This window comes from Coturnix japonica, chromosome 2 (assembly GCF_001577835.2).
Source record: "Coturnix japonica isolate 7356 chromosome 2, Coturnix japonica 2.1, whole genome shotgun sequence".
In the NCBI taxonomy this organism is placed as follows: domain Eukaryota; kingdom Metazoa; phylum Chordata; class Aves; order Galliformes; family Phasianidae; genus Coturnix; species Coturnix japonica.
Window position 1 is genome coordinate 20,428,392 of NC_029517.1, and position 24,021 is coordinate 20,452,412.

The 24,021-nt window shown below is 36.7% G+C and overlaps 1 protein-coding gene across 6 annotated transcripts in view; it reads left to right on the top strand.

Annotated features, from left to right (window-relative positions):
• AKAP9 (A-kinase anchoring protein 9) overlaps positions 1 to 24,021 on the top strand; it is a 93,331-nt gene that overhangs the window by 9,921 nt on the left and 59,389 nt on the right. For all 6 annotated transcript variants that reach the window (XM_032443108.1, XM_032443109.1, XM_032443110.1 and 3 more), the window contains exons 2-3: positions 16,483 to 16,737; positions 21,826 to 21,870. In XM_032443108.1, coding sequence (XP_032298999.1) covers positions 16,483 to 16,737; positions 21,826 to 21,870 — 300 coding nt within the window. The remainder of the gene's footprint in view (positions 1 to 16,482; positions 16,738 to 21,825; positions 21,871 to 24,021) is intronic.

Genomic DNA, 24,021 nt, shown 5'->3' on the forward strand with positions numbered 1-24,021 from the left:
TGATAATCTTGTGTTGGTTATTAATGAAGTGTGTTTACACATCACCTATATGTTCTAAAGGTATCTTTCAGATTTCTTAATTGATGAGAAAGTAAATTTGAGCAAAAATATTCAGGTCTTATTGTGCTTTATTCTATTCTTTTATGCACTATCTCTGTCTTTAAATCCATCTATTGTTCAGTTTTTGATCTTCAAATAATTCTGATGCAGATTTTTATTTTGTTACATTTTTCTTTAGAAAGAAAAAGATTCTTAAAGTAGAAGGATTCTACATAAGCACAACTGAAACTGTTTACAGCAGAATAAATTTTTTTTTTGCCATTATATATTCTTTTTGCTCTTAGGATGGAAAAAAAAAGAATTTACAAGAATCAAGGTAATATAAGCAGTACCAAGAGACTTGAAGTAAATGAGTAGTTAACTTCTTTTTTTCCAACAGATGCTCTTGCCAGCTCTTTTCAACTGAGTTCTAATAAACTCTTCTTCATTTAGCATATAGATTAATTGTTATAGTGCAAGAGAAAAGAAAAATACGCACTGTTGTGAAGTGCAGGAGTCCTGCTGGTCAGGGAAAATATGCAGCCAGCTTCAGCTCCTTTCTAGTAGCATCAACACAAACCAGAAATGACAAATGCTTCTTATAAGTTTTTCTTCCATTAGCTACATAGAGAAGTCTGGACAAAGCCTCTTTAGATGCAGATTCTCTCTTTGCCTGTCCTTAGCTGCCTCGATCTCTCTGCATCTTTTAAAGCTTTATACTCTAGGTATGGTAGTCTTTTAAGTTAATTAATTAGAATTTGAAGTCTAGTGCGTATCAAGTGTTATAGAGTGAATTGCATTGAATATTGATAAATATCCTGCAAGAAGCAGTATTGCCTGTTGTGTGAGTACAGCATTCTTCTAATTTTTGTTTGGTTTGGTTTTTCTTCTTGGAGGATTCTAATCAGTTTTAATAATTTTTGAGAGACAGCTGATTCCTCCCAACTCTGGCCCCCCTGGAAGTTACAACAAAGCTTGATTAACGCGCCATAACCAAGGCTGCCATGAGCAGCAACACTTCTTATAATCAGGAGGTTTCAGAGTACTTGAAAAGATTCCACTTTAAAAGAAACAGGCTTGTCTAAATGAGTTGTTTAGTCTAAATGTAATAATAAGGTCCCTGGGGATCTGTGCAATTATTGATATGAGAGTACCCTTAGGTAAGTAGGGCTGATTCATACAGAATTTATTGCTGAAAGTCAGAGTGGTGTTAAGATTCTTGACACTGCTGTCATCTTACAAGCAAACTAAAGATTTCATCTTGTTATAATAATCATTCGGTGGTTAGAGCTAAATGAAAAATGGTTCTTAGGATTGTTTTTGTTTTAATGTCTTAATCTCAAAGTAGGTGGTCTTTCAAGCAGAATCTTTAAGTTGTCTGTGTCACTCAATAACTTCATTATTGTCTGTGGAAAGAATGCATGGCTATATGCATGCAGTACTAAGCTGAAGTGAATGGCAAACCCTGTGAAAAGGCTTAGAATTCATCCTAATCCTGACAAATGATCTGGTTACAAAAGGACGTGGAAGCAATTCTCAAGGACTTTTCTGTCTCTTTAATGATAAGGACTGTTCTTGGACTTCCCAGGTCCCCAAGTGTAATGGCAGAGTTGGAGTGAATGAAGTATTGTGTATAGTACAGAAGGTCAAGCTGGGAACTGCTTAAGCAAATCTGATGTACAAAAATTTATGGGGCTGAGTGTGATGTATCCAGGCATCCTGGCAGGAGCCATCTGCTGTCATTACGAGGCTATTCCCTGTCATCATTGAAAGTTCATAGTAATTAGGAGATTCCAAAGGAGCAGAGAAAACAAACAAGCATCAAACCAGTCTTGAAGGAGGTCAAGAAGGAGGATGTGGGGAGCTATAGGAAGGTCAACCAAGCTGTGGTGTTTGGGAAGATTATGGAACAGATCTGGAAGCTGGTTTGGGGTACAAGGGTAATAGTTTATCAAATGCAAATGAATTGTCTTCCACAATGAGATGAGTGACTAAGTGCACAAGGAAAGAACGCTCAATGTTGTTTATCTCAATATTGAGAAAACATATGATGTGATCTTTTATAACCTTTTTGTTATCAAAGTGTAGATGGATGGATGTCTTGGGTGCAAGGATAGTGAGGGAAATTAGACAACTGTTGTGACTGCTTTGGTCAGAGTGATAATACAGAAGCCATCTGGTGTCCAGTAGTGTTCTTCAGATATTGAAATTGTGGCCAGTACTGTTTGATATTCTTATTAATGAACTGGAGAAGAGGAAGAAGTGTGCCTGCAGCAAGTTCACAACTGAAGTAATAGAGTGCAGGCAACGAATTGAAGCAAAGGACTTCTTTTCAGGGAGATTCTGGCAGTGTGGAGAAATGGGCTGACTCCCATTCCCAAAGGGAAAAAGAGGAGTTTCAGGTTTTCATCTTGATACTGGAAAGGAACAATAGTCTACAGCATCTTCCATGGATTTAAAACAGGTGTTGTTCTGTGATCGTATTTCAGTTGAGGAAGGGAGAGAAGATGCTACATTATTCCCGGGATTGGAGCTAGAAGTATAGAGTACTGTGTTATGTGTATGGTTATACCAGCAAAGGCAAATCTAGACTGCACATGGTTTGTGCGTAGTCTGCTTGGGGGTCAGAGTGATTCCTTCATGCCAAGATGCTCTGTACCTTTGCTGTCCAAGGTTGAGTCCTTTGTATCTTTTGAAGTGTTAAGATTTCCACCAGCACCCCACATGCTTGTCTATATAGAGTTTTGTGTCAATGTTATCTTGTTAACAAACTTTTCAAAGTTAACATTGTATTCAGTGTTAAGAATACAGCAAAATTAAAATATATTCTCTGACCTTCCTTGAATTCATGGAATGATAGAATGTTTTAAGTTAGATGAGACCTCCGGATGCAGCCTAACCTTCCCCCCCCCCCCCCCCCCCCCCCCCCCCCCCCCAGGAAAGTCAGATTAACAGTGAGGATGGGTTGCTCAGGATTGTAACTAGTCCAGCCTGAGCAACTGATAGGTGACAAGTTGATTAAATCTCAGTGATGTGACATTCAATTCAATCAGTCATAATAGGTTAATTGTCCTCAAGTAAGAACTTCTCATATCCAGTAAAGGGGGGCAAGTGTGACATGCTTTGATTTCTTTTAAAATATTTAATATGTTACATTATGAATAAAAATAAGAGTTCACAAAGTGAAGTATTCCAAAGTGAAGAACTATTAGGTGGAAGGTTATGTGGATGTAGACGTAGTGTTGCTTGGTGTATTTTCAACAGTTCTTTCCAACAGAACCTCTCCTTATTCTGTGTGAAAAAATACAGTGTTCAGTGAGTGATTAAGTGGTCATATTTATATTCCCATTAAGTAGATCTGTGGAACTTGACTCACCAAACTCTGTATAAACAATGTTTGTCATTTTTCTTACAATCTTTTTTAGGATGCTTATTGCTGACATAATAGATGTAGCTTGTCTATAGGGAGAAGTTAATCATTTTGTTATCCTTCCAAAAAACACAATGCTTATGAGGAGTTTTTTCTCATTACTGCACACCTGTGACTCTGTCTGTGTTATTATCCAAAATGAAAAAATGATGTCACTTTCTGATGCTGTGTTCAGTCTTTTAGGCCATGTTTGTTACTGCAAAGCATGTGATGTATTTCCTACATTTCGTGGTAGTGATCAGCAGTCAGTTCACCAAAGAACAAACAGCTGGGAAGTGTCATTAGAATTTTGCTTCTGGGTGCCTTTTTTTATATGTGGTATCATGAGGGATGTCATCCCAGGTGATAATGGGCTGATATGGTCAAATACTGATTGTGAACTGCTGGAAACCATCACAGCTAATCCATCACAGCTTTCCTATTCCTTTCCACGTCATTTTTTCTTTGCAGCACCATATTGTGTGCTTTCTTGTGTTTCTTTGCTGATGGTAAAAGCCATCTTTTAAATTCACATACTCACATTTAGCAAATACTGTTTTAGATTTTATTTATTCTGAATTTAATTACATTAAAACTAAAAATAGTTAAATACCGATTTATTCTTACCAAGCAACTGAAATAAAGTGTTCCTGTGCACTAGGAGCATCACATTCAAAGATTCATTGCAAAGGCAAATTAGATATAACTTCAGGATAAGTGGGGGGGGGGACATAATATATTAATATTTATATTATTAATTTTATATATAATTAATATATATATTATTTTCATGTATAATTAATAGATATAGAAAGTTCTGTTATTCCATGCTATACTGCATCCTTAAAGGAAATGGTCTGATCAGTGCAATAGATTTATCATTTTTAATGTAATGCAGCAATATGGCAGTCAGTTAAGATCATTTCTGATATTGCTTCACTTTTTCTATGCTATCCAAAATAAATCTCTACTTTGGGGTATTACCTTCATATGTTGCACATACCTTCATATTCATGTGCAAATCTTGATTTGTGTGATGATGTCCATGTAACTGTATCTGCATAGGTTAAATATTTTATTGAGAACTCACTCAAATTATTGTGCTGAGTGCCATGAAACTGGTCAAAGTAATATTTTTCTAGTGGTCTTTTTTTCCCCCACAGTTGCAAATATAAATACAATCATTCTGCTTATTGTCAGCTCCTGCATAAAAGCATCAGAATATAACACAGTCCATTAGTACTCACAAGTGCAAGTAGTTTATATTTAGGACCCCAATAGCTAGAAGCATGAGAATTGTTGCTTCATGAGGCTTTATATTTTGTTTTGTTTTTTTTCTGTTTAATATTAAAAGACCATTCTTCATAAAATATAAAACGTCAGCCTTAACTCTTCCATGCATTAGACGATTAGTAAGCAAAGACAGTATCTATGTTACAAACACAAGCTTGCGGTTGCCAGTGACTTGATGGACAAGCACTGTGTGGGGATATTGGCAACTGTTGCTTTTGCATAGCTTTATATTTTTACAGTTGACTTCTAACTGGCAAGCACAGATGGCCATAGGCTGTGATTTGTGTATGTTTCTGAGTTGGAGAAAACATTTGTGCAGTTGTTTTTAAGTTGCATTGTTTAAATATCATGTGTTAACTTATCTCTATGTTTCTTTAATTGCTAAGCTTATAGCATGAGATTTTTGGAACCAACCACTTTAATATTTTTTTAATGATACAAAAGGCTTCTGTATTCAGCCTTTGCATATTCCAAACATTTGATATTAAGTGATTTCTTCAAGTTATCAATGTTATTTTGTCACATTGGCAACTTTATGTTGCTCCTGTGAATATTCATCAAGTTTGGCACCGTGAAGTCTTTCTCTTGCTGTGAATGAAGGGTGTTCTACCACAAAGTCAGATGTGATTGCTTCAGTGGTGCTTCATGAAGCAGTTGGGACTGTTCTAGCCCAGAGTTTAAGAACATCTTAGAGACACCCTGTGAGCTTATGTTTGAAGGATCAGGCTGGTTCTGCCCAACCCTGGAAGTTCAGCATACTATCTAACATACATTTTTTCCCCCCTCTCTCCTCAGAAACCTAGCAAAAAGGATTTAATCTGATTTTCTATGATGTAAATTCATAGCTTTAATTGCTATCTATACTTTCGTTTATAGAATCATAGAATCACTAAGGTTGGAGAAGACCTAAACGATCATCCAGTCCAACCGTTCACCTATTACTAATAGCTCCCACTAAACCATGTCCCTCAACACAACACCCAGTATTTCTTGAACACCCCCAGGAAACCCAGCTCCTGTATGTCTTGTAGATGTTTATACAGGAGCCAGGACATTTGAAACTTTCTTTCCATTCAAAACAAACTCTGAAGAGGTATATTTTGTAGCAGTATATTTTTTTCATTAATAGAGAAACAGTGGACTGCTTCTCCCTGAAACTATACACCTTTGTGACTTTAGGGTTCCCATTAAATAAACACGTGGTTCCTGTTTTGTTGGAGGATAAATTACAGTTGTCTGTGGGTAGGAAGGATTTTAGGGAGAAAACGGACCAAATGTTAGACAGTAAAATGATTTCTTTCATTCTTTTTACCAGGAGAAATCCTCTCTTTCCATCCATAACTACAGGAACGTGGATTTTTATTTCGTCTTACTTTGGGCTTAGGGGAGAGGCTCTCAGTTTCCCATTGCTTTGTGGTGTCAGAATGCTTTCCTATATTTTGTGGGGAAGAATGGCAGTATGTGAAAAAAATTACTGAACAAGATCAAGATTTATTAAGTATTAGCATGTAGTATTTAATGACAGTGTTGTCTTGGCTTTTTGGACTACTGCTGTTCTGCAAGATATTTATTTTCACTTGATTTTTAAAGACCCAAATAGACATACTTAAATGCTTAACCTGTTAGGGCATTGCAATTGTTTTCTGAAAATAAATTGTTGTCTTGAAAGAATTCCGGGGGATTAATTAAATGAATCTCCAGCAGCTGATTTAACTATGTATAGTTAAATAGCTGATATAAGAATACGCTCATTGAAGAGCAGGTGCTAAAACAGTTGTTTTAAGAAGTAACTACATAAGCAATGCTCATATTGGTGATAATTTCTTTAAGTGTTACAGAAGAGGACGTGCTTACTGATGTGTCTGCTGTCTGGGCTATTTCCAAATGTTCAAGTTCTGTTTGCATTAATGATTTGATGTGTTTGTTTGTTACATTGCTGCTATTGCTTCACTTTGGAAGCCCAGTTGAAGCTTGTAACCTATACTGTCTATTACCTTGTTCTTTATTTCTCTCTTGTGAGGTTTGGTATCCATTTATCCACTCTTTTGAAATAATTTACTGTGAAAATGAAGTACTGTTCTGAAGTTGAAAATAAATTAATCCTGTTTATAGTTGAGTTGACTTAAAGAAATGAACTGCAATAAGTGTAAAGCCCAGTGTTGTTGAATCACAATACCTAAAGAAAAGGCAGGCATAGAACTAAATGCTGGTACATAATGTTAATGCTTCTGTAACATGTAGACTCTCTTTCACTTGCCTTCTGTTTAAGGCTCTGTCTCATATATGTTTTTAAAACAGCAGCTGTGTTAGCTAATAGCACCTCAGCTACTTTTACATCATGTTTAGTGTCCTGTGCTATCCTTACGTGGATGTCGTAGCTGAAGTCTCTGGTGCCTTATTCAGACACCAAAACACCCAAAGGCACTGGGTCCAGCTGAGCAGTGACTTGTTTGCTGTTCAGTTACTGAGGTTCAGTGATTTTGTTTGTGAACATAAACATGGTGGCATGTAGAAAATCTTTGCGGTGTTATGGACAGTGACTTATTTTTGTGACTTCTTTGCAGACTGTGATAACACATAAGGTTGGTCAGTGCCTAGGGTCTAATATTGATATTTTTGTTTCTGAAGAGCTATGAGATGTTCATGCAGTCCAAAGAATGGTAGTGTAACTGTACGGAAAGCAACTAATGCTCTTAGAGTATCCAAATCCTTAAATTAGGATTCATCAGTTAATTAATATACAAACCTATCTGCTGGGCACAGATTTTCCAAACTCTGTCATGAAGTGTGAATGTAGGATAAACAGAATGGCAAGACAGTGATGTTCTCTGGTTCATCTTCAGACGTTTGTGAAAAAAAATGATATGACTCGTGTTTAAAAACTAACAGTTTAAGAAAGTAAGAAATAAAACTCTTATTTACTGTTATTTTCTCTTGTTAGAATGAAATATAACCGAAAACATTTGTGTCTCCTTTGTTAAAATTTATTTTGCCAGATTCTATCTCTAATGTGGAATTTCTTGGTTTGGGCAAGCTGTTTTTGTTTTTTTAAAGCTACATGGGAAGAGAGGGGAACATTTTTCCTTACTGAGAATAAAAAGATTTTCATTAATGGTGTGATGGTTCCTTTTCTTTCCCCACTTCCCCTCCAGTTATTGTTTCAAAAGGTGACAACTCCGTTGACAACTGAGTTTGTCCCTATGCCGTTGCTTTTTTTAGCCTAGCTGAAGAAAGCTTCAAAATCCAGTTTTTAATTAAAGCTGGCATTATGGATCACCTTCGTGGGACAAAAGGAGTGTGTTTCTATCTTCCTCTTTGCTTCCCTTTGCCTGCCCATTTTGTAGTAGCCCTTTGAAACTCTGGCCAGATGTATAGGACAGTATGTACCTCGTGTGCAAGCACCAACAGCTTATCTCCTTCTCTAATATAGAGTGAAAGTGGCTCTGCTTCATCTCTGCTCCCATGGCCTTGATGCAGCAAAGACTTCCTATATGTTTCAGGCCTCTTGAACTGGCTATTTTTTCACCCTCCATCAGAAGTTCTAGCACTCAGTGCAAGAACAATAGAAAGTCAGTAGAGCAATATTAAAAAAAAAAAAAAAAAGTATGTTATGTATGTAGTAGTAGATTAATTAAAGAGACCAATCATGTAATTTGGTAGTGGATAATTTGTTCTAATTGGACTTTTTTCATAGCTGTGCAGCACCAAAATGTGATTGGTGCACTTCAGTCTTTGTCACTATAACCAGACTTGAAAGTTAAGAGTATGAAAATGCTCTCATTGCTAACCCAGAAAATAACCCAGCTGTAATGAACTTAGCTGTTCCTCGGTCTGTTCCTATTTAAATTCTTGGGACATACAAGACCAGACCAGATCAGAACCACACTAATTCGGAGGCTTTCCAGCTCATGGAGCCATCTGGAGGGGTTCATTCAAGTTCAGTGCCCTTGGTTATTAGCACTGGCATCAGTACTGTCTGAATCAATACAGACTGCTAAAAAGATGGGGAGAATTGCCCTACCTCCTGTTGCTCTCATTGTCTTGAGTTGTTCTCCGTTGTACTTCAGCTGCTGATCCTGTGAGCCTTGTGCAGGGCACTGCCAAGGAATGGCTGTTTCTGAAAGTGAAAGTCTCAAGCTTGTATTTTGGTACAGATTATAACATTTCTTCTTAGCAAACTGTCAGAGTCTTATGGGCGTCCTTTAAAGCTCATGAACCACTTAAGTCTCCACAGGAGAAGACATTCTAAGGTCTTGCACATCAGTTGGGAAAATCTGACTGTGAGTGCCACATAAATATCTCATTCCGGGGTGATTATTTTCTTCTTCATTAAACCTAATGTTTCCCATTTATTTAATTGAGCATCTGCTGAAATGGACAAATAAATTAAAGCTTCATTTGCCTCAAAAGATAATCAGAATGAGACTTGCAAAGAACATCAATTGTTTACTAATAGTGTAATTCACGTTTCCAGTTATGACACATAAATGTTGAACATATTGTTGCTTGCTTAAGTATCTTCATTCTGTGGGTTTTTATCTCAGAATTTGGAAGGAGTTATGATTGTCTCTCTAAGTGATTAGTGGAATACAATAAATCTAATATTTGGGAGTGACTTTAAATTAACCACTAGAAAGAAAGCTGTCTGTCTTCTGTATTTGATTATTTTCCATTCATCTCTTTCTCAGTCCTTCTTTCCTTAGTATCGGTGCTGGGATCTTAGAAGCCATAGGCAGCAATGTAAAGTTGCTCTTGATAGAGTACTTAAGAAATGCAACTTTCAGTGCTGAAATCTGTTATGATTAGGGCAAAAAGAGATGGAGTGCTGCTTTCTTCCTTAATACAGTTGCTAGATATCCTGTTCAACACCTCTGTAGGGGCAGACCGTCATGCACTTACAAACTTGGTGACCTAATAAGAATTAAGCAGCTTAGGTGGGGCTGTCCTGCTTGCTTCTTCTTGCTGGCTCTTGGACTGTCTTCCCTGTCCCTTTTTTGAGGCCTTCTGCTGCTGCCTCTGAACTTTAAAATGTTAGTGTTTAATGAAATAATAAAGCCAGATGAGAGAGAACTTCACAGTATGAAGATGAGCGATTACAATAGATATTTCTTCATTTATTAAGGGGGCAGTGGCATAGACAGCTTGAACATAGACTTGAACCAGAACAGTTTTCAAGCCTCTGAATGATGCCTAAAATTCAAATTCAGATTGACCATTTTGGTTTGCCCTTGTTGGTTTACAAAACATCTAAGTCAGGACTTCATGGAACATATCTGTGCATCTTAATCCCAAGGCAGATCTCTGCTTTTGACCCTCATGTGTCATTGAAAGCGTTGGTAGCAATAGTTGCTTACATGTGATGGAGTTTGTGATCTGTCATTAGTAGCACAGGTGAACCTTAAATTAATACTTCACATTTTAAGACAAGCTAGCAGTCAGTCATATTCCAAATAATTTGGTTTTACTTTCTCACTAATCATTCAGAAATTTAACTTATTTTCATTTGATGATGGGAATTCAGAGGATTATGATTGGAAAGACCAGAGCCTTTTAACCAATGGACTATTTTTGAAGTTCTTCTTAGGCTCATGGTGCACCTGCGTGTCACCTTGCATTCTTGTTAGGAGTATTTCTGACTCTGGGACAAATGTTAGTTATCGCTTGTCTGTACAGTTTCCTACAATGCATACCATAATTTCGGATGCATCTCAGAGCAGACTGTTCAGCGTTCACTCCATATGCAGAATAAACAACTCTTTTCTCCATCAGATTTGTGACTCTTCTTTCAGCAAGTTCCAAGCAGCACCTGCCAAAGAGCAGTACTTCACTTTTGCCTACCCTCAGTGTGCCTGGTTACAGATCCTGCTCTGGTGGAGAACTTCCATCTGCTGGGTGGAAGGTTTTAGATATGTTCTCTGTTCTTAAGCATAGCATTTACATCAGAACACAGAATCACAGAATCACAGATCACAGAATTACCCAGGTTGGAAGGGACCTCAAGGATCATATAGTTCCAACCCCCCTGCCTAGCAGGGCCACCAAACATACACCTTTACTAGATCAGGTTGCCCAGGGCCCCGTCCAACCTGGCCTTGAACACCTCCAAGGACGGGGCATCCACAACCTCACTGGGCAGCCTGTTCCAGGACTACCAATCTATCTAGTAAAGAACTTTCCCTAACATCCAACCTAAATCTTCCCTCCTTCAACTTAAAACCATTTCCCCTAGTCCTGCTATTATCAGCCCTTTTCGAAGAGTTTCTCCCCTCCTGGGAGTAAGTTCCCTTCAGGTACTGAAAGGCTGCAATGAGGTCACCCCGAAACCTCTCTCTCTCCAGGCTGAACAAACCCAACTCCTCAGCCTGTCCTCATAGGGGAGGTGCTCCAGCCCCCTGATAATCTTTGTGGCCCTCCTCTGGACCCTTTCCAAAATCTCCATATCTTTTTTGTACTGAGGGCTCCACACCTGACGACAGTACTCCAGATGGGGCCTCACAAGAGCAGAGTAGAGAGGGACGATCACCTCCCTATCTCTGCTGACCACCCCTCTCCTGATGGAGCCCAGGATCCCATTTGCTTTCCGGGCTGCCAGAGCGCACTGCTGGCTCATGTTAAGTTTGTCATCTATCAGGACCCCTAGGTCTTTTTCTGCCGAGCTGCTCTCAAGGACAACTCCTCCCAGCCTGTACAGTTGCCTGGGGTTCTTCCGGCCCAAGTGCAAAACCTTGCACTTTGCCGTGTTGAACCTCATTACGAACACTGTAGTTAGGAATTGTTTGTTGGGCTTGCAACCTTTTTTCCTTTATATTGTGAGATCAGATTCTGAAATAATGAATGACATTATTACTATCAAATTCCGATTCACAAAATAGGATTTGGGGTTTTTCAGTCACAGAATAAAACATTTAATCCCCAAATTGGTGTACAGACTGTTGAATTCATGTCTTTTTTTATTTGCTATGGTAGGCATTAGCAGCAGCCATTTCAAAGGAGTTTCCCTTCATTGCTGTCAGGGCATTCTGTGTGCACCTGCTCAGTTTGTTGCCCAACAGAACTCCCAAGTCCTCTTCAGCAGAGCTGCTCATCAGGCCAGTCAGTTCCCAGCCCTTCACTGCTGCATGATGTAATTGCATCCCAGTTGCAGGGCTTGACATTTATCTTTGTTAACCCTCGTACAGTTCTTGTTGGCTTCATCTTCCAGTCTATTGGGGTCTCTCTGTATGGTGGCCCTTCCTTCTAGTGTATCTGCCTTTCCTCTGGTTTGATATCATCCATGCACTTGGTTAAGGTGCATTCAATCTCATCATCTGTATTATCTATAAAGACACTGAGTAGTACAGGACCAAGCGTAACTCCACTTCTGACTGGCTAACAACTTGGCTTTGAGCTATTAACTACATCTCTGAGCTATGGACATTATTCATAAGTCCTTGTCTTCTTATACTGACTGATTCAGAAGTGAACTGGTCCAATACAGTGTTTCTTTGGACAGCAGGCTGAGAACTCCCAATTAAAGGCAAGTCCTCTTCTGTTTATCCCATTCATCTGAGGTTCAAGCAATATCTGGAGCACTTTTCAAAATGATAATAGATAAGATTTGCCGGGCCGTGATGTAGATCTCCTCTCATGTTTCTATTGTATGCTGTAGAGAGAGAAAAGAAAAATTGCTTGCCTGTAGCAGTTCCTTTGAGGTGCTGCTTTTGTTTTGTCAGTAAGTTCATAGCTCATCCTTCTATGCTGCCTAAGAGGAACTGTGGCAGATGAACAGATGTTGCTCCTTCTCTAAAAGGTGTGTATTTGAATTTGAAAATTCAAATCCAGTATTGTGTGTGCAGGTAGAAGAGGTACAGCAATATAACAGTACTTGTACAGGATGCACTATTCATACATTTTTTGTTCTAGAGGTTACAAATTTTAAGCATGAGGTACAGCAAAAACAGTTTATCTTATTTCACACCAGCTCTCTTCAGAGGCACTGTGCAACTCCAGTTCCTGTTAACTGCTGTAGGTCTGCAAATGAGACCACGCAGATATGATTTATTATAGAAGAATGTTAAGAAGTGATAAGCAGCAGCAAATAGAGCAACAGCTTGTTTTAAACAGAACTCAATATGTTTCTGTTTTAAAGACTACTATGTGTATTAAAAAAAAATTATAAAAATATTTCTGTAGTTCAGTCAAACTATATTTGAATTCAATTAATATACAGCAGATCCCTGCAATTGAAATTTCTGGCACAATTATCACGGAATATGCTAAAGATGTTTTATTTTACTACTATAATTATAACAACAACATTATTTATTCAGTTTTCCTGATTGATATGGTTTACACAAGTCATCCCTGCTGCTCTGCAATTTAGTGTGCTTCTTTCTCAAGAGCATTTAGTAATTGATTATTCTCTGCTTTTCTGTTTTTCTTCCAGTTACAGGATACCAGCATTTAAAAGCTTAAGTAATTATGTATCTGATCTGTGTAGTCTTGCTATGGTCTGTCCTGTTGTTCTGGGATTTGTAAGAAGAAAGAGGTTACAGTTGTAACTAGACAATTTAATTCTCTAAATACTGAAGTTCTTATATTCAGTCATTATGGTGGGAAACTCTTTTGAAAAGCGTAGCAATTACTTATTTCCATTTTGCATGCTGCTCTCTTCTATGCCTGTGACTTCTGGTAAGTGTTTTTCCAAGAGGTGCAATGTCTTGTGCATCCTCAGCATTTTGCTCCGGCATTTAATCACTTCCCATTTATCAAACTAATGGATATCTGGGCAACTGTTATAAATGGTACCTCTGGAATTACAAGCCTGAACACAAGCAAATGTGCAATGTAAGGTACTCGGTCCCTCTTGCTCCTTCCAGTCCTGAGATAGTTCTGAGGCTTTCAGTGACTGGAGTGGGATCCTTCCTGCTCCATCAGTAACTGCTGAGTTTGCATCTTTTGCTCTTGCTTGGAACTTTTGTAACTTGATGAAGTTATGAATTGTTTCAGAACTGCTGAGTCAAAACTGGCAAAAAGCAATGTTAAGTTCTCCACAGGTTACATTAACAAGCTGATGTGCCTTGAAGGCAAGGTAAGGGAATGCATAGTGGTATCAGCTTTGTTCACATCTGAAAAATTATTTTTCTAGAACTATGAAATCTGAAGGTAGTTTTCTGTTTCATTTCTAAAAGGTTTCTTTTCATAGTTCGTGTGATTGCTGCTGGACTGTTTGTTTTGTTCCTGCTTGTCATTGCTAGATCCTCAGCTTGAGCTCCCAAATTCCACTTTCACAAGGAATTCTGCATCTGAGACTCTGCTGTGTTGAGCTGAGCACCACAGGATGCATTTGCTCAGCAGTAGCTTTTTGTTATATTGTTTCTCTCATGTTTAACTTTTTAATTTGATTTAAATGTGAATTTGAAGTAAAGTTCCATTAGTAGATTGTGAATGCGCTGGGTATCTATTGCTATTATTTGTAAGTGTATCTGTCACTAACTGTTTAGTTATTTCCAAAGTACTAGATGCTCATACAGAAATCATCAGTTGAGAACTTGCGTAATATAAAACGCAGCAGTTTGATTTGTACAGCTTTCATGTATGCCCATCTACAGCAGTGTTCAAACAAGATAATTAAGGTGTGTTTACAACTGACCTGGTGGGGTTTGATCAGTAAATTCTTAACGAGTGCGAATTGACAACTTAATTTTATGAGAGAAATCTGGCATCACTCTGTGCTTCAGCTAAAATATTCAAAATACTTGAGGGGAGTATTCAGTAATGGAGTAATTTGATTGTCCTTGAGATAGACATCTAATTTTGCAGGCAAAAAAAGACAGTAAAGCAGCTTTCAAAAAGCCAACTTAATTTTCCACTCCAGAAGGTTTCAATCAAATTGGAAAAGAGAGCTCTTGACCAGTAGTTCTACATGTCTTTCATTGTTTAAAAATAATGAATAAATATGCATGATTGGTTAAAGTGAAGTCTGATGTTGTCTTATTTCCATGTGGCATTTGGACATAGTCTGCTTTTGTTATGATAAATTAAAAACTAATTTTTGAGGTAAATTGATGATTTTAAGTGAATGTGGCAATGTTGTAAGGAGACACATCTGGAATCTTCCTATTTTTGGGGAAGTGTGTTTTTCTAAGCGTGTTTTCTTCATTACACTTTGAAGGCAGGAAGAAACCATCCTTTCCTTTTTATTCAGAATTTGTGAAGGGTAAAAGCTCTGATAGATTTTTGTGAAATAAAGAAATTTACAGATTTTAAGAGTAGAGTAAAGTGCCTGAAGTTGAACTAATTAGGGTGGAAGCAAGCATTAAATACGTAGGTGAGCATATTTGGCTCAGCAAATCTTCAGGTCCTCTGTAAACAGAGCAGAGCCATATGCCAAGCTGTCAGTCGTCCTGGGGCTGCAGAGAAGGCTGAAGGAAGCCACAGAGAAATACGAAGAAAGGGACTAAAGCATAAACTTGCCAGAAGTGAGACCTGATCTGCAAATGACACATTTACTTACTTTATGGCCTCCCAACTTTTCTGAGGCCAAATGAGAACTACAGATCTCTGCAAGTGACGGCTCACACTGTAGCAGAACAGTGCCTGGGAAGTGACATCCTTATGTCCGGCTTGGTCTGAGTGTGCTCAAGAGGCTGAATGGAAACCTGGCTTTCTCGAGTGGTGAATATCATGGGTCAACTTGCTATTTTACTATAGCTTTTACGTGAAATTACAGCAAATTTATAAAGAATACGCAACATTTGGGTATTAGTTAATGTGAAAACTATTTAGAGCTTGAAAGTGTTTGTTATGCTGTGTATTTACTTTGGAGCTACATTTATGAAATATTTTCTAGCTTAAAGAGTCATTGGACTTTATGTTTGAAAAATAATGTTGTATGTTACCAGATTTTATTGTTGGGATTGATGTAATTTTGGATTTTAGTTGGTAAAACCCGCCAGGCTTGTTTCTCTTATTGGAACAGAAATTCTGTTGTTAAGGAAAAATATTTTAAATGGATTTTCTTGCGTAAACCACTATGAAGTGATTAAAAGTAATAAGCTCTTCAAAAGACATTGTCTTACAGTATTTGAATAGCTTATATACTAATTGGTTTTTCAACTGTGTGCTTGGCTCACCTGTGACTTTTTGCTCATCAGCATGCTTTGCTACAAGGTAGTGTGTATCTTCAGATTTGTTCGCTGTCTGTAGATTATTCCTTCATTATATATTTCATTGTTTCTTTAGATGTTTTCAGTGCCTTCAGGTGCATTTTTATGTTATAACAATTAAAAAAAAAACTTTATTACAAAAAGAAAACCTTATTTGATAAGTGGTACAATAAAATGTTGTTTTTATCAGTTTCTGGAATAGGAAGAAACGTAATTTCTATAAATTATTTTTGAGGTATTGGGTACTATGAGATCAGAGGTTTTTATCACACTTGTGCTTTACAGTGACATTTGTACCTTTACCTTTGGATGTTTTGATTCTTTGGTTTCTGTCTGTGAAACTGTAACTGGCCAGTGTGAAACCTTAAAGGAATTCAGTAATAGAATGTTGTTTTTCTTGGAAGATTTTTAAAAACAAACTATGTGAATAAAGATATAGTCTGAATCTGTCTTGAGATATGCAGCATTAACTTCCAGGTAGTGATCAGTTTGAAGCTTTATGTTGAGCAGCTGATAAGCTGCTCTACATAGGGGATGTCTGTAGTAATAAAGAGGGAAACTTTCACCTTTAACAAGATTTTGTCTTCTGTACAGCTTGCCCAGTTTAGGCAGAGGAAAGCACAGACCGATGGACAGAGCACATCAAAGAAGCAGAAAAAGAAAAGGAAAACAGCAAGCATCAAAGATGAAGAATCAATACAAGATGGACTTGATAGTGATAGATCTCGAGGTGATGAAACATCTACATGCAGCAGCCGAAGAGGAGCAGCTGCATCTGCTGACTTTGCTGTTACAAGGACTTTGCATAGTGGAGAAATTATCAAACACATCCAGGCTTACACCATTGAGGTAAGTTTGTTGTTGTAAACTGTTGGTGTAAACTATAGTTTACAGGTTGGGAGGCAAAATATTAATATTGGGAATGCAAATAAATTATTTGAGGCTGTAGATATCGTTTCCTTCCCTCTGCTTTCTATCTTTAAAGTGTCCAGAGTGTTTTCTACTTGTTTGCTGGCATCTTGTTTTCTATTGTCAGTGTACCATAGATTATAGAAATTTTGTTTGTTCTGCTGTACTCCATAAGTTAGTTTTGTTTTAATGCTTCATTTTATACATTTTGTTTTAATAAAAGTTTACTAATTGCTGTGGATTTTTGATGCCTGCAACCATGGCTACAGCAAAATGCAAAGTTAAGCATCTTTCTTGTATACATTACATACTTAGAGCCTTTCTTGTTAACGAGGAGTGAATTTAGAAAACACTACTTAGCGCTGGATGGCTTAAGAGACTAATAAACAGATACTCTACTTTTACTACTATAATCCTGCTTGCTAATGGTTGGAAATACATGCTCTGGGAGGGTTGTAAGATGCCTTGTGTGTTATACACTGGCAGACCAGGTCAGTTCTGAGTGGGCATGAGTCCAAATAACCTAATATGTTGTTACCAGTATGTATCTAGGACCAAGAGATGCTGTTATTTACGACGTAGGTTATTTCACTATTGAAAGCTGTGCCTCTAAAAGGAGATGAATATCACTTTGAACTAGCAGTTCAATTCAGATTCCCAGTTCTGTCCATGTGACTAGTCTTTTTTGACACAGACAGTACAAATGACAGTGTGTGTGAATGAAAACTCATAAAGTAATTAATCAACTTATTGATCTTAAGACTACAGATACACTAGATAGACTCAACTTCATAGGTATTTGTTTTTAAAATTTAGATTATTGTGTTTAAAAGTTAATGTCAAAACTTCAAAAATATCTGTAGTAACTCAATGAAACTGCCTGTTTAATTCATAGCTTTTCCTTGAGGAGAGAATTGCATTTTAAAAGAGCATTTATTACCAGAATGGCCGTTTTCATATGTGTAAAGATGAGACTGTCTTTTAAGGAAAGGAGAAAGGAATACTTTGTGAGGCTGGAAGGAATGATCAGCTTATCTACAGGTAGAAAGAGAACTGGTAGGGCAGGGAGCTGTTAAGAGGAAACTGCTTAAACTGTTGTTTTAACAGTACTGTAGTCTACATACATAAGATAATTGTGTGAAGAAACTTTCTTAGCCAAATGTATTTTGAAGTACATCATGATTGCATGTTCCCAGACTCCGCTGTTAGACTCACTCTCAGTCAAGATTTCAGCTACAGTTGGAGAAATGAGGACAAGTACAAAACCCTAGAATAGTTTAGATTGGAAGGGACCTTCAAGATGATGTAGTTCATATCATGAGTCTTGTGTTCAAAGCAAGTCTAATGAAATCAGTTTGCTCCCAATAGCCTGTATTGGCCTCTGAAAGAAAGAAGACATTGGTGGTTTAAAAAATGAAGAAATTATGCTGCAGTTGCAAAAGATTTCACACATAGATTTATTCTTAAGATCAGTCATTGTTTTACTTAGGTCTGCCTTATTCTGACCTAAAAGAAAAAAAAAAAAAAGGAAAGCAATTTATGTTAGTTTGGTTCATTTGTTCATTTTCTAAATGAATTTAAACAGATAAGCATGGGAATTGCTGTTCATTCATAACTTATCTCAGCTGAATTGCTCATGACTTATTGATTCCTATAACAGTATTTACTTCCACAAGAAAGAAAAAAAAGCTACTCCCAACTGAGAGAGCATTTTTCTTTGCTACGTGTTATCAGTGCACTGCTTATTTATTTGAATAAGTAATTGATATTTTTGAGTTGAAAGATAATTGCTAGAGTGTCTGTCTGTGCAGTATTGATAGAAAAAGAAAAATTCTAAAATTGTTTGATAGAATTTCTTAATTTACTGTTTTTGTTATTTTAAGTGCAGTGCCTCAGATGGTGAGCCTGTATTACACTAATTGGATTAGAGCTTGCTTAGCTGAAATGGCAGCCAATGTAACAGGCAGTTTCAGGCTAATCCGTGCAGTGGAGAATTAAAGACAGCTTCTTTGAGCTGTTTGCTTTTTCACCCAATGTTAAATCTTTGTAGGCTGCTGTGTCAGGAGAGTAAGGCAAGATTACTGGAGGCATTATGCAGGATTACTTTCTACCTAAATTTCAATTCAATTTGCTTATATCACCTTTTACTAGAATTCATATTTGGAATTATTATTTTTATACTATGAACACCTGACTATACTGCATATCTATGTAAAAATCCTGACAGGACTTTCCTCTCACAGTTGTATGGATAGAAGTTGATCTCCCTGCAACTTTTATACTATGAATTTTAGTCCTTGGACAAATATATTAGGTAGTAGTTTTTGAATGGCTTAACTGCTCGCTCAAGTAGATGATAAAGTATGTAGTCTCACATTCATTGTTTCATTCTCATAACTTAGTCCAATTGTTAGTTATTCACTGGGATTTCACAGACAGGGAAAAGAAATAAAGAGGAGACACAGGATGGGATTCTTGAGGAGAAGGAAGAAAAGTGACAATGATGATTATGGAGAAACAGAGAGGGCAAGTGAATGAAAATGAGTGTAGCTGCTGTATGTAGTTAAGGCACTTGCATGTTAGAAGTGTGAAAGCAAAGAGCAACCAAAGGCTTGAGCTAGGGAAGAGATGTTCTTTATTGCCAAAGACAGGAAAACTCATTAAACACTCAGATTAGTTCTTTGTTGGTGGTGATTTCTGATGCGGGAAGTTTAGACACTGAGTGGTGGGGTACCTCACTGCAGATTGTATTGAGATTTAGCAGTGGTTTACCTCCGTTTGATGTACTCTATTTAAATCTGATTGTAGTTGGTTGCTTTGGGGTATAAATTACTAGGAGATATATTCCTTTGAGTTGACAGATTTTAGGAACAAAAAAGAAGGCATGACAATGCAATCAATGAGAATAGCACTGTATATTGAAAATGTCAAAGGGATATTAAATGCCAATAAAGTTTAGAATGACCTAAAGAGAAGGCTTCATTAACACACTTAGCTTACATTCTCTTTGCCTCTTCCTGTTCGTGGTCATACTGATCAGCCTTAGTCAAGTATGTATCTCCAGTATCTCCCATATGTCAATATGGGAACGTATTTTGAGAAATGGTCTCTCGAGTTGACATAAGAAGGGATTTTTTTCTTCAGTATTTGGAAACGTAACAGAATAATTGTTTTTAAAACAATGTCTCTATAAATGTTAGGAGTTTTATTTATTCACTCTGTACCTGGTAGTTATGATGGGATGGTTATAAGAAGGTTCATGTCTTGTTTTAAAAAATTTGTGGTTTTGTTGGATCATCAGGGGGTGGGGAAAGAAGGAGGAGAGGGAGCTTAAAGACAAAATTACTTAATGTCCTTGTATATAAGAGTAAACTTATTTAAGGAGAATAAAGTAGAGATTCAATAATAGTTCCACTGGTAAATCTTGCTCTTTACATAGAAGTTTTTGCTTTTCTTCCTGCATGGCTAAAACCATATTTAGTTAATAATCCTTCTATAAATTTATCCTTTCTGGAAGCCACATTATTATAGACTGCTGGAAGGCTGTATTTCAGAAACGCAGAAAGATTTTGATTGCTATTTTTCTGTAATTATAATTTTCTTGTAAGCTGGCCAACCTAAAATAAACTTGTTTTGGCTTCTCCTTACTAATTAAACCATATTCAAAGATGATTGTAGAATTTTGTAGTTATGTTTGTATAAAAGTTTACACTGAGATCCTTTAAAAAGCCAATTGGATTCTGTTAATGAATGCTCACCTATGAGAATTTTCTAAAGGAACATAGCAATCACTTCTCAGTTTTGGCCAATTTAGTATTATGAGTTCTTTTGTTAATCCTGTGATAATGCTGGGCATCCAGTACTGAAGAGTATCTCTTCTGAATAGTGCTTAACTGCATATAGAAAAAGGTTTCTCTGAAAAGGACATTCTGCTTTCCATAGGCAGATTACCTCCTTTCTGTATCATCTGAATTTCCTCTGAACAATGTTCAGCAATGAAATTAATTTTGATTTTCTGTACTTATGTCTAATGTGTTATCATTATGATAGTAGCTGCATGGTTGATAGAAATAAATGGCTATAAAGGGCCTTTGAGATATCTGTTCTGTGTATTTTAGCCATCAACCATGTTCTTAGTGAGGAAAATATTAAAGAATAAAAATTTATTGCTAGGAGAGATTAGCTATAAGACAATGCATGGCTGGTACAGTAACGGAAAACTGGCAACCTAAAGTCACAGTGAAACAGAAACCTATTTCTGATTCCATTAATTAATAGGAGAATTGATAAATAGCTTTGTTTGCGTTGTGTTGCTAAAAAAAATGCTTATATATATATATTTTAAATTATTTGCTTTTAAGCTGAATCCCTCCAATGAGCTATGTAAAATCTATTTACTTGTGTTGACCAAAGCATAATAGAAGTATAGAGAATGCATGGCTTAATAATGGAAGGGGCTGGATTTTTTAATCATGGTTGGTCAGATCTTGGGAATGATGTGTGAGCTGGTAGGATTTAAGTTTTTTTTAATTGATTTTTAGCAAGGGGTGGATTAACCCCTTAGTACAGAAGACATGTCCACTTCTCTTGAGTTTATTTGGCCATCTTTCTGTAGCTCTCCTTGAATAAACCCCTTGGCTTAGTATTAGCAGCCAAACAAATAACTAGATTGTTCTGAAGGTTGAAGGTTGAGGAAGACAATTTTAAAAGATTATTTGTGCAGCTAGAAGATATTGCACAACTAAACTGTGACAGAAATCTATATGGTTCCCATTAAAAATTATATGTCCACATATTTGCTACATAACAGTGTGATTTTCCCTGGTTTGAGCAAATTATTTTGCTTTTATTTAAGTCTGGGATTTCTAGGAATTTAAGGTGACCTTTGCCATATATATTGAAAGCACATTAATGGATACCTCTTATGTTTTTTGAATACGTTCTATGTTCTCAGAAAGACATGGAAAATATCTTCTTTAATATTCATAGATTGCCATCCATTATAAATATTTTAATATTTTGTTTTAGCCGGAAAGTGAAATTTCTACTGCAGTAGAAGATTACAGTTCTGAGGTAAGACTGAAATAACACTTCCCTTCTAACTTTTCTTTTGACTTTTTTTTTAACATGTTTATTGAAATGCTGTGCACTGTTTTCCAAAGAGAGGAAGAAGGAAAGAGTACACGTGATGTTGTATACAAAGCTGTTGCAGGTTATTACTGGTATGATTGATATACCATTAAAGCAAACATTTTGTTAACTTCATAATAGCATGGGTACTATTATCAATAATACTGTGGATTTATGAGCTGTTGTAACATTGTTACCATTACGGTTGTAGTAATACTTTGTGTTGCCATTGAGTTGTGCTTAATTCCTTCTCATTTGATATTAAAAATGTTTAACAAGCTGATTATGTTTTAATGAATTCCAAAGTAGCTGTTGCTCAAACACTGGCTTGTCATCACTCTGCTGCTGGTAGGTGGTGAGTGAGTGCCTTTGCATCATTTGTTTGGGTTTTTTTGCTTATTTTTCCTATACTTGTTGAATTATTTTTGTCTCAACCCATGATTTTTTCTTGCTTTTTCCAAATTCACTCCCCATCCTGCTTGTAGGGGGGGAAGGAGTAATTGGGTACAGGCCTTAGCTACTGCACACCATGACATCCACTGCATGTCCACGTAACTTAAGAGGGAAGCTGGCAATATGAAAATCTGCTCTTGACAAATAAAGCAGTTTATTGTTTGTAAGGAGTAAACTACTTCATGTTCAACTGCGTCACAAGAACATTTTTGCAAGAAATAGCTGTAGAATATCTGAGTCATATAAAAATTGTTTGCAGTTAAAAAAAGAAATCATGGTTCAAACGTGAGCTTTCTGTAGTCCACTTTTTGTTCTGTGGCACTTTTGCAATATACTGTAGAATCTTAAGTTTGGCAACTAGTAAGAGAGGATCGGGTATTGCTGAAGTGATTTGATTTAGGATGCTTAGTATTCTTTCCTTGATGTAGCCTTCTCTAAAAGAAGATGACCACACTTCTTTTCAGCCTCTCATGAAATCACAGTTACAATTTCTTCCATGGATTTTGTCTCAGCCTTTTGAGTTTGAGTCTCTTTACCGTACCTCTCTTCCCCAGTTAGATACTTTCTCTCTTGCATCTTCCTCCTGTTCTTGTTTATAAGCACTCTTACTTTCTTCTGGTGTGTTAGTGGAAGATGCTTGGGAGAGCACTGAAAATATTCCTCCACATTTATTATTTATTACCTTCAGATGTCGACTAGGAAACCAAATGGACCCTTGGTCCAGTCAGTTATGATCATTTTTATGTCATGTTTGTTGTGATGCAAATAAAAAACAAATCTGAGTCGGGCACATCTGGGTTGAAGATTCCAGTCCATCTGCTTGACTGTGCTATTAATGGAAGGAAGACAAAATAAATGAGTGAGAGTTTCAAAGGGTTGAAGCTAACATGAGTAAGAAGTCAGATTAAAGGTTTAATATTTTTCTTGGATAAAATATGCATTATTTTGTCCAATGAATTAGAAAAAGGAAAGAACAAAAAGATTCTGAGTGTAAGTGCAGGAAGGTGATTGATAGTGCAGCCTGTGCACAGATTTTGCCATTGAAAATGAAAAAAACTTTTGAACAACTACTGTGACCTTACTGCAACTTTTTAGAATATATACATCACCACATTAAGGAATCATTGCTAAATGGAATACGTTTGAAGAGTGAACCTTTGAAAACAGCTGATAATGGCATTGATGTACATATATCTTTACACTCTCCATATTTTTTGTAAGCCTCCTTTCAATTACTGAAAAGACCCAACCTCCTTTTTGGAGTTCTGTAATTCCACACATTTGTACAAATACAGGCCCTTTTCATCCATCTTTTTCTTCATTTTTCAAAACATCTGTATACTCTTTAGTGGTTTTTGTCAGAAATTATGTTGAAGTAGAGGCTCACAGTGAGATGGGTCGTAAATTATTTGCTTTGTTATAGTTGTTAAAATAAGTCATATGCTTTTAATTATTCAGCCCTTCTCTTGGTGATTTGGATGAAATTCAGTGATAAGCACATCCCTCTTTAAGAGACTTACCAGACACGTGGTTATAAGTAGTTTTCTTTAAAAATAAATAAATAAATAAAAATTTGAAAGAACTAGGGAATGCTTCCATCAGAATTCTTGTCTTAGAGCACTTTTATTTTAATGTGGTCTC